This window comes from Lolium perenne, chromosome 3 (genome assembly GCF_019359855.2).
Source record: "Lolium perenne isolate Kyuss_39 chromosome 3, Kyuss_2.0, whole genome shotgun sequence".
NCBI classification, from domain to species: Eukaryota; Viridiplantae; Streptophyta; class Magnoliopsida; order Poales; family Poaceae; genus Lolium; species Lolium perenne.
In genome coordinates, this window is record NC_067246.2 from 15,728,407 (window position 1) to 15,739,661 (window position 11,255).

At 46.1% G+C, this 11,255-nt stretch overlaps 2 protein-coding genes across 2 annotated transcripts; both read left to right on the forward strand.

The window, feature by feature from the left end:
- The first annotated feature begins 715 nt into the window (after window positions 1–715).
- LOC127341126 (uncharacterized) lies at window positions 716–1,368 on the forward strand. The gene is made up of 2 exons (XM_071827080.1): window positions 716–1,109; window positions 1,181–1,368. Exons 1-2 carry the CDS (start codon window positions 716–718, stop codon window positions 1,366–1,368), a joined length of 582 nt encoding a protein of 193 aa, XP_071683181.1.
- Window positions 1,369–1,809: 441 nt separating this feature from the next.
- On the forward strand, window positions 1,810–9,114 carry LOC127341125 (LEAF RUST 10 DISEASE-RESISTANCE LOCUS RECEPTOR-LIKE PROTEIN KINASE-like 2.1). Its single transcript, XM_051366897.2, has 4 exons — window positions 1,810–2,716; window positions 7,310–7,342; window positions 7,637–8,699; window positions 8,792–9,114. The coding sequence occupies exons 1-4, from the start codon at window positions 2,059–2,061 to the stop codon at window positions 8,901–8,903; spliced, it is 1,866 nt and encodes a 621-aa protein (XP_051222857.1). The 5' UTR covers window positions 1,810–2,058; the 3' UTR covers window positions 8,904–9,114.
- The last annotated feature ends 2,141 nt before the right edge of the window (window positions 9,115–11,255 follow it).

The window sequence follows — 11,255 nt, forward strand, 5'->3', positions numbered from 1 at the left end:
ACTAAACCTTTCTCTTACAACGGAAAAAGCAAACATCAAATTAACATGTCGGTCTGCTTCGGTTGGACAACAAGGTAGCGCAACATTAGGCTAGCCATACTGCTAGTATCTTAGCTAGTATCATGCATTCTAACCCCACCAAAAATGCTGATGTGGCAGGTAATTATGGATGAGAGAGAAGATTAGAGTAGTATCATAGGGAGATACTATATCATAGCGCACATCACGAGAAAAGTTAGTATCAAATAAATCTTGTACACAAATTTGTATTGGGATTCTACAAATCAATTAATATAGCAAAACTATGATACTAGTATATAATACTATGCATTATGGATCTAGTATATCATACAAAAGTATCATATACATGATACTACTATATGATACTACCCACTAGGGCCAGCCTTAGGTGTCATGGTGGCTCTGCAGAGACCGGGTTCTGCGGCTATCATTTTATCTTCAAAAATCTTTCCGAATACCACTGAACAATTGGCGGAAATCGTCCCACCACTGTTTGGCCACCAACCCACCGTGTGAAGACCGCCTCCCAAGACGCCTGTATGAAAGTAGCCCAGCGCCTGTATTATCTTCTCTTACCTGTATCCCCCAATGCGGCAAGACCCCAGCAAACCGCTCACCACAGCATCAAATTCCCAATCCTGTGTTTTTGATGGCTCCAAGCTGCTGGTTCTTCTGGGCCTGGTGGCTACCGCTTATGGTCGCTGGTGCAGTGGCTGATCAACAAGCACAAGGCTGCTCGGGCTCGGCCAAGAGATGCGGCAACCTCACCATCTCCGACCCGTTCTGGCTCGTCGACTTGGAGAAGGGAAAATCATGTGGTGCCCCTGGCTTCGAAGTCTTTTGCGAGAAGAACACCCCATCCCTACAGAGTCCTGGACGATTCGGCTTTACGATCATCAACATCACCTACGAGAAACACAATCTGCGTGCGATTGATAAGGGTAAGCTGGAGTTAATGCAGGCCTCCAACACCTGCCACATCCCCCATAGCAGGAACACCTCTGTCAAACTGAGACCCCCGTTTCGGATCAGCCCCGCAAACCTGGACCTCGTCATGTACAACTGCAAGGAGGAGGTAGCAGGGGCACGTCAGGACGGAGCGTTGGTCCATACAAGAATGAGATGCAGGAACGAGAGCGAGGTGTTTTCCGCATGGCAGGGAGTTACGATGAGATGAGCGACTACGCCAGCTACGCGGTCGAGGGCTGCGACGCTCTAGTTATCCCAGTGCTCGGCTCGTCGGGCAATGGGAACGCCAGCAACTACGAGCAGCTCATCCGCGACTGCTTCCTCGTGACATGGGATGACCTTCCTCTACCCCTTGCACGTAAGTTCACTCACCCGTGAAATCATCTTCAAATCATGTTCCCATCTAGGACGAGCCGGGGTACTTGTTAGTGGCAAGCGCAGTCGTCGAAATGTTTCTATTGATCAAACTCAATCATTGAGAAGAGCATCATCAATAGGATTTAAAAAAAAAAACCCATTTCTCTTTCTCTTATCCTCTCCTTTGCTCTCAAGTGTTGAATAAAGTGTGGACAGTCACGGCTCATCCCGACGGATGACCATTTACTCATGGCTTGCAGTTCTGTAACAAATTATCGTGTAAAGAAATTCGAAACACTGATTCAAAACATTAAATTGCTGAGAAAGATATATAGGAAAGGAACGTACCATGGCGCTACCCTTTGTGGACCGCACTCGGTCAATCTTTAGCCCATTGTCAGGCAGTCACATCGCGTCGCTCACACTCCATTTGTCAAGACTCGTCCCTTGGTTTCTGCTGAACAACACCGCCACATAACACCATAACATCACTGGCGGAGACTTGAGTACTGGGTTGTCTAGCTGTAGAAAAATCATCCGATCCCAAAACCAGTCAACAAGCTAGTTCAATGCCCCCGTGTGAAGACCGTCCCTCAGGACGTGCGGCCGAAGATAGCCAAGCAAGCCCGTTCAGTCTCTTATTTCTATCTCCCAAGGCCGCAAGGCCCAGCACCCCGCTAGCTACCAAACAAATTCAAATCCTGTGCTGCCATGGCTCCTAGCTACTGGATCTTCTGTGTCTGGTGTCTACCGCTGACCCTCGTCGTCACGGCGGTTGAGGCACAGATGGATGGCTGCTCCAGCTCGTCCAAGAGATGCGGCAACCTCACCTTCTCCTACCCATTCGGGCTCTCTGACATGGAGACAGGAAGATCATGTGCTTCCTTGGACTTTGAGGTCGATTGCCTCAACCGTACTACTCCAGTTCTACGCGGACCGCGGTTTGCAATCCTCACCATGTCTTACGAGGAACGGAGTCTGCGCGTCGTCGATCTATACGAGCTGACCCAGTTGCGCGACTACAACAGCTGCCATGTCCCAAGGTGGAACACCTCCGTGAAGCTGAGACCCCCATTCAAGATCAGCCCTGCCAACCTGAACCTCGTCTTCTACAACTGCACAAAAAAAGCAGCAGGAGTGGCGCGTCAGGATGGGACGCTTGTGGAGACGAGATGCGTCAATAAGAGCGACGTGTTTGTCTCCGCGGGAGGGTTCTATGATGAGACGAGCGGCTACACCGGCTTCGAGGGGTGTGACTCTACCGTCATCCCAGTGCTGGGCTCGTCAGGCAAGGCGAATGCGAGGGACTACGAGCAGCTCGTCAGCGATGGCTTCCTCTTGACTTGGGACCCCCCTCATCTTGGTAGTGGTAAGCTTTTTTTTGTTCGATTTCTTTTCCATATAACTTATTTATGGATTGAAAAGAGCATCTCCGATTTAAGTTCAAAAAGGGGTATGACTAACTCTCAAGTCGACTGAGAATTAAAGGTAATGTCATCCATGTGCAAGTGCAACTAGTCAAATCTATGTTATCATGACACAATCCTACGGTTTAGCAGTCAGTTAATTCTCCGTCGACTGTGAATTTAGCAAAACCCTTAAAAAAGAGCCATCTTCTTCCTGTCCTCTTCATTCCATCTCTTTGCTTTGAAAAACCAAATATGTCAAGGTGTGGCTGAAATTCAAAACATTATTTCAATAGGCCTGGATCGTTTTAAAAGATTTTTTCCTAAAAAAATGGCAAATCGCAAAAAACAAATGCCTTGTCAAGATTTCAGCTGGTCAAGAAGTCCATATGATCAGTGGAAATAATTGGTCTATTAAGAACTGGACAAGGATCGAGCGAGACCTGATTCCGTCCCTACTTTGACTAATCTCTCGGTGGAATGGTCCATTGGGTTCTGCAGAACTGTGCATTCTCTTGCAAAATCTTTCTTGTGGACGATGGTAGCCCAGCGCTAAGCTCACTAGCAGAGTCTTTCTCTTACTTCTATCTCCCCAAGCGGCCAGACCCAGCACCCTGATCACTAGGAAGAAATTCCAAAAGTTGTCCTGCCATGGCTCTGAGATCCTGGTTCTTTTTGGCCTGGTGGCCACCGCTCGCCATCGTAGCGGCTGAGGAGCAAGCGGATGGCTGCTCGACTAAGACATGCGGCAACCTCACCATCTCCTCCCCATTGTGGCTCGCTGACATGGAGATATGAAGATTGTGTGGTGTCATGGATTTCGAGGTCTATTGCAACAACAACAACAACAACATTGCAATTCTACGGAGCTCTGAAGTCTATGGATTTGCGATCCTCGACATCAACTATGAGGAAGGAAGCTTGCATGTCGTTGATCTAGGAAAACTTAATGTCTTGAACAACCCTGGGAGATGCCACGTCCTGAACCGGAACACCTCCGCCGAACTCAGCCAGGTGAATGCGAGTGACTACCAGGAGCTCATCAGAGACGGGTTTCTCCTTACATGGAAACCGCCGTCTGCCACTGGTACTAGCAGTGGTAAGCTCAGTCATCGAACTAACCATTTTTTATCGAGATACTATTGCCAGCTTCAACCTCCTTATCAGACCACGGAATTAATGGTGGGCGGTAAGCCATCGCTGTGGCTGTGGCGGGTGCAAGTAGGGGTGGACACAAAGCTCAAGGCTTGAGGCTTGGCTCGGGCTCAACAAGGCTCGGCTTAGGCTCGACTCGGCTCGAAGGTCAGACAAGCCAAGCCTAAATCTTCTGATGAAGGCTCGAGGCTCGACAAGGCCGCTCGATGAGACTCACAAGCCGGCTCAAAGATTCGATGTAATAAAAAAAATCACCATAACCTTTGCTAAAAATATATTTTTTCACAATTATGAAAAATAATTAGCATGAATACATCTGTATAAAAAGTTCCACAAAATACCAATAACGAATAACATATATTACAAGTTCATCAGACAAATGCATACACTTGGTCCAATAGGAAGCAGTGTCAGCAAGGCATGCACTTAGTTCAACAAATACTAGTAGAGCTAACGCAACATTACAACATGCGGCCGCCGGTGTTGCTCTGTTAACCGCCAAGTAAAATCTGTAGCTCCCAAACAAAACAAAATTAGCATTCACTTTAATTTTTCAGTTTCGCTCCAGCCCAGGTTGCATTTTCAGCCGCTGGTGGAGATTAATTGAATCTAATTATTCAGTTTTGCTCCCGTCCAGGATGCATCTTCAGCCATCAGAAAAGGAGCAGCCCGTGGTGGGGATTTGTGGTGGTCTGATTGGAGGATACGAGTAGGCAACCGGTGCCGGACACATGTGGCGGAAGGCCGGCGGGAGAAGGGCCGGTGACCGATGGGCCGCTCGCGGCGGGCGGAGGGCAGCCGCTAACCATAGATGGCCTGCGCCTCGCGGGACTTAAGGGATCAAATTAAGAGGAGCAGGGGTAGGGGAGCCATGGAGAAGGAGATAAGGGCGGTGGTTGCCGACGCGGGAGGCGGCGGCGGCGGCGGGCACGGGTGGCGGCGGCAACCCTAGTGAGATGAGTGAGAGCGAGGTCTAGCTGCTCGAACGAACCGAGCCTCAAGCCTCCCGAGCCGAGCCTCGAGCCTCATTTTTGGAAACGCTTTTTGTACAAGCCACCACCACGACCATGCCGGTGGGGAACGGTGACCCACACGCTAACTACGACCTATCAAGTATCTCCCGCCACCGTCGATTGCCCCAAAGTCTCACATCTTCACTGTCCGATGTCTCGTTCCCTCTTTCTTAGTCTTTCCATTTTCAGGTACCACGGAATCACTGGCTTCACTTCCAATCCTCAACCCAACCATGCCGGTCCAGCACCTCTTGCTGCTGATCGCCTCCTTCCCCCGGCTTCCACCAACGTCCAACGCTGCCTGCTCACCCAAGAAATGTGGTAGCCTGACTATAGGGTGCCCTTTCTGTCCCGAGGAGCCCTGTCAGCCATGCATCGTGTTGGTCCTGTCCTTCTAGGTCTCTAGCTCAGATGCAACAACGTCACCTAATTAAGCGCTCCTCAGCCGCTTCGTCTTTGGGCTCTTCCAGGGCTTGGGTTCCAGGTTCACTGGACCAGCGATATCCCGTAACTCGGGAACTATGAGCCTAGGAACAGGCTCCAAATACTTGACATCTTCTACGCCAACGCCTTGCCTACTCATGTGACGTCGAAGCTCGATTTTATGTATCTTCTATGAAGAAAGTATTTTCAAAATAAAACTATGACAAGTATATCATCTTATATGTGTATGGTTCTTATATGCATATATAATAACTTGTGTATCTTCTATGTCTAAAATATTTTTCAGTAAAACTATGGCCACCATATCATCTTCTGAAGTTCCTTCTTTCTTCAGTCCCATCTTCGGAAGTTCTAACTTTAACCGCTGACCAAATTTAAATCAAGTGTCCCCAAATGACGGCTGGTCTCTCTTCACCCACTTGCATAGTTTCGGTCTAGTCCCATTCCCATCGTAAAATGCCACACAAAAAAAAAAAAACTCCTTTCCAACACCACAATGCAGCCGCTGGACACCGGCGTCGTGCGGCAACCTGACCATCATGTAGCCGTTCTGGCTGCGTGGATGCAACCATCCATACTGGCATCACATGTAGCAACGACCCCATGGGCGCCACCGACCGGAGCCTGGATGAGTCCTACGTCCGTCTCCTCGACATTCACTACGGCGACCGTTCCGTCGTGGTCTTCCATGCCAACCTCATCTTGGGAGGTGTCGAATGCCGACCACTGCCAGTCTGCCACGCCAGATTGTTCAACGTTTCCACCAGCCTCGCGTTCACCGTCAGCGCCACCAACTGGGAGCTCTTCTTCGCTGCCAACTGCTCCCAGGCACCGCCTGCAGTGACGTGCAGTGAGTTGATCTCCGATATATCCTCTCCATGCATGCCTGTGACTCATTGCCAATTCATTTGTACCTCATTTGTCAACACCTGTCCTTTGGGTTCCGCTGAACTATTTATTTTCTTTGAAAAACTATTGCTGGACCAGCCGATTCTCTTCCCACCTCAATCATACATTTTGTCGTTGATCACTTTGCATACACTATCTGTAGACAACAGTGAAACAAAACACTATACATGGACCCGGAAATTTGGATGTCACTCTTTCCTAGTGGGTGTGGAAATGCCATGGCGTTGACAAGACTAGTCAAAGTCGTCGGGAACCTACCAGTTAATATATCTGCCTTCTCATATCATTTCCCCTCCCTTAGCTTCGTCCTAAAATCTCTCCTTAGCTTCGTCCTAAAATCTCTTGAGCCATCCTTCCAGTTAACAGCTCTGCCTTCTCATATCAAATAGTTTGCACACTTTGAAATTCCAATAGCTGCCCTGCAGCTGCTCACTATCAAGTCCTGCAGGTAGCAGCTAGCTTTACTACTCGCGACATAATCAGGAACTCAGCATCGCATCCCCGTTCTGACTCCATGGCATGCACCAGCCCAAGTGTAGCTACCATGACTTTCATATCCCATGTGGCAAGGCAAGGCTTCACTTAAGAACTCCTGGAAGTACCAGATCCTAGACGTATCCATTATGCCACCGAAAAAATTTCTACAGCCACCTGAGGTGTCAAGTTCGCCATTAGCCCCAAAACCAGCAACCATTCCTTCCTCTACAACTGCACTCAGCCATGACCGTATTTTCAGAACTCAGAATGAGTTCATGATAATGAGCTTCATATACATCCCATCAAACACTGGAAGAGTAGTTTTTTGACAATTGTACGGGCATATAACTTGTATTATTGTATCAAACTAGTATTTAAACAAAGTCAGATATGCTGTCTGTGCTCTTCACATTATTGCAATATACCTTTTTATATAGTTCTTCATCAAAGTATTTAAAATCCTATATGCCGCCTTTATATTTTTTTAACATATAACCAACATGGTATTATTATTTGACAGTACTGATTTTATAAATTCAATATTATGTCATATTCCAGGTAGCAAGAGGAGCAAAAAGAAACTGCTGATAGGTATGCTAGAACTTACACCATCTTTTCACATGTCACCATTTAAATCATTAAATGCCAGTAGTTCCTCATCAGTGATTTTCTAAGAATATTTTTTAAGTTTACTCTATAATTAAAATTGAAACAATTACTCCAATTAATACAAGACTGATCAATATATGGTTTTTAGCGTGTTGCTACTTTTGCCACCATGTAAATTTTAATGAGGAAGTTAAACTAATCATGATATTGAGAATCATAATGACTGTACTATACCTTCTGATTTACAAAAGGAAATAACATCTGCTTCCATCTTAGCTTTGATATCAGCTGCAGCCTTGCTCTTTCCATGTATTTATGTGCTGATATGGCAAATAAAGTGGAAAAGAATATGGCTTCTCCTTCGCAAAAAGAATAGCAGCAGCACTGAAAGGAATTACGAGGCTATGCTAGTAACTTATGGATCCCTAGCTCCAAAAAGATACATGTACTCAGAGGTAATGAAGATAACGTCTTCTCGCAGTGATCAGCTCGGAAGAGGTGGTTATGGTGTGGTTTTCAAAGGAAGACTACATGATGGCCGTCTGGTTGCTGTGAAATTCTTGCATGACTGCAAAGGAAATGGGGACGAGTTTGTGAATGAGGTTATGAGCATTGGCAGGACCTCTCATGTAAATGTTGTTAGCTTACATGGGTTTTGTTTGGAGGGATCAAAACGAGCGCTTATATATGAGTACATGCCCAACGGTTCCTTGGATGAGTACATTTACTCAGAGAACCCGAAAGAAATTTTACGATGGCAGAGGCTCTATGTGATAGCAATCGGGGTTGCCCGTGGCCTAGAATACTTGCACCATAGCTGTAACACACGGATTGTTCATTTTGATATCAAACCACAAAATATCCTTCTAGACAAGGATTTTAGTCCAAAGATTGCTGATTTTGGTCTAGCTAAACTGTGTCATACAAAGGAGAGCAAGCTATCAATGAATGGCGCTAGAGGAACAATTGGATTCATCGCTCCAGAAGTTCACTCTCGAACCTTTGGAGTGGTTTCAACAAAGTCAGATGTTTATAGTTATGGAATGATGTTGCTGGAGATGGTTGGAGGCAGGAGAAATGTAAAATCAATTGTTGAAAAATCCAGCGAGAAGTACTTTCCTGATTGGATATACGACCACTTAGCGCAAGATGAGGGACTCCAAGCATGTGCAGTCACAGACGAAATTGAGGAAATCGCGAGAAAGATGATCTTAATTGGCTTGTGGTGCATACAAGTATTACCTGTGTATCGCCCCACTATAACAAAAGTTCTCGAAATGTTTGAGCGAAGCTTAGATGATCTGGACATGCCGCCAAAGCAGAACTTCGGTGAATTACTGTAAGATATTTCTCCCATATATGTTTCCTTTATTTTTCTATGAAATTACTGTTTAGCAATAACTTGACCCACGTGCGTATCTCTCATTCCAGTGAAAGTTCTGCTCATAATCTGGATGTACAAAGTGCAAGTTCTACCAGACATGACGAGATAAGCCGTGTGCAATCGAAAAATTCTACAACGACCACCAACTCTTTAAGCTGATAACCCCTTTGTGAATCCAAAAGGTGAACAGTTATTTCCAACTCTTTATAAAGGTGGCCTGTAATAGAGTACATACAGAATTTGATAAGTGCGACAAAATTCGGTACTGTATCATAGAACATACTCTATCTGTATGTAGGACCTAGAGTCAAGGTTCTCCGCACCACAGAATCCATAATTTACGGACAAGAAAAGGAAAAATTCAGGTGCCCGATGAGTTTTTTCTCCCAAGTTCCAAATTTTGAAAGGCATTGGATCTAATGCCAGAGGCAGATAGCTACCAATTACTACCATTCTACCAATACCTTGAAGACTAGTACAAATTTCCTCTAATGGATGCGGAGATTCAGTCTCTAATTAAGACCCTAGAATTTCTGGATGCATAAAGTGTATCCATCTAAGCGAATTCCTAGGGGGGGCAAATAATCACTGAATGAAGCTGGAAAGCAGAGACATACTTGTCCTCCTCTGAGCCTGCTCCTTCCCTCACGGGCGCACCGCACCGCGCCGGCGACCTCGGCCATACTCGACGAAGGTTTGTGCTACGCCCTAGGAAACATCACTGTACTTCCGGTGTCCCCGCATTCGCCACCCTAGCCGGCACCGGCACCGGCACCGCCGGGTCTGCAGGACTGGAGGCTAGCGGTTGCTCGGCGATTCCCCTATGGCTGGAGGCTGCATCGCCGCCGGCACGGGGACGAGCGCGGTGGGAGATGGCACGGGGAAATCGGGGGCGGCGGCGTAACAGGAATCCACGCCGATGAACGCCGGCAGGCTTGGGCTATAGGCCTGCCCAGAGGCCCGAGCCCAAACAAACTCTACAGATTGGTCAAACCCAGGCAACAACCAAGTAGCCCAGTTTGTTCTGAAAGCCCGTTCTTGTTCATCCATTCACCTTTCCTCTGTTCTTTTCGTTGGAAGGACATTTTCCTCTCGAAATCTGTGTCTGGGTTCTCATTTCCAATGAAATTTCATCGAAGCTCGGGAGATTTTGGTAAAAGATAACCTTTTTTTTTCTTTTCATCCAACTATTCTAGCTATTACAGTAGTGCATTATGCTCCAGCTGTAAAATAAATTCATCCTTTCTTCAAAATTCATCCTTTCTTCAAAATTCTTAAAAGCCGGCTCTCAATCAAATCTAAGTGTAGATGATTCGATCCTCCAGCTGTAAGAGAGCCAAAATCACTTTTTTGGTGGAACTTATTGATTTTGGCTATGTCTCAAAGTATTTTTTTCAACCAAAATTTAGAACTCTATCGACCTCCTACGACCAGCATACATGAAGTTGATCGTGACGAATGTGTTCATTCACCAACCATTAGATGATTAGAAGTCTCAGTTTGGTGATATAATTAAATATAAGGTCCACTATAAAAAAAAAACCTCCTCCTTATCTGGCGATTTTTTTGTTGGCACAAGCACTAACTAACTGTAAATGTTTTTTTGGTTGGGCGTATGAGCATTCCAAGCGGAAAACAAGGGTGTGAACACTTATATGATGTACTATACTCCTTACCAATGGAAATTACCACCATTCTACGATGCACGAAAGGTCGGTGCTCAGTAGTGCCCACTACAAAAAAAGCCCCCATACCCAATGGATTTTTCGGACGGCCCAACGTAAAAGTACCACCAAAAGTACTTACCTAGCTGATGCACCTTTTGCGGTGGACAACAAGGATGGCGGAAGGATATTCATCATTGTACCACCAATACGGCACATAAGTATGTCGGGTAGGTGGCAGGCAAGAGCCACGTTAGTAGACGCAGTGGTTTTTTTTTTAACCTTTTCTACTGCAAGGGTACCCCTCGCAGCCCTTTATTGATCAACACTCAAAGTACACAATATATACAAGTTATGTACAAAAAAGAAATTACAAAAGTGAACTAATCCATGATGACAAGGAATCAGCAATAGACGCAGTGGTTTAATGGGCGCATGTACATTTTAGGCCGTTGTTTATTCTACGGGACATGCACGGTGGGTTCGGCACGTGACTGAATTACTGTGTCCAACTAATTGTCGTGGCCCACCACCCAGCAGAAGCGTCTGCCTCACGGTTCTTAATGTTTGGCTAAACCTCTCGCCACTTCTCTTCTCTTCCCTTCTCTTCTCTCTCTCTCTCTCTGTGTGTGTAGAAAGCTACAGCAGGTGTGGTAGCGGTGGGCATCAGACAAGAGCTATATCGGCACCATAGATCTTAGCTTTAGGATGTAATTACGCGCCCATTTTAAGTTATTAATTTTGATTAAATTATATATTTGGGGGTTCTTGATGCAAATCGATCTGTGTTTTCAATCTTAGTTTTACATATTTCATCACCCTTTAGCAGTTTTCACACCAGTATCCA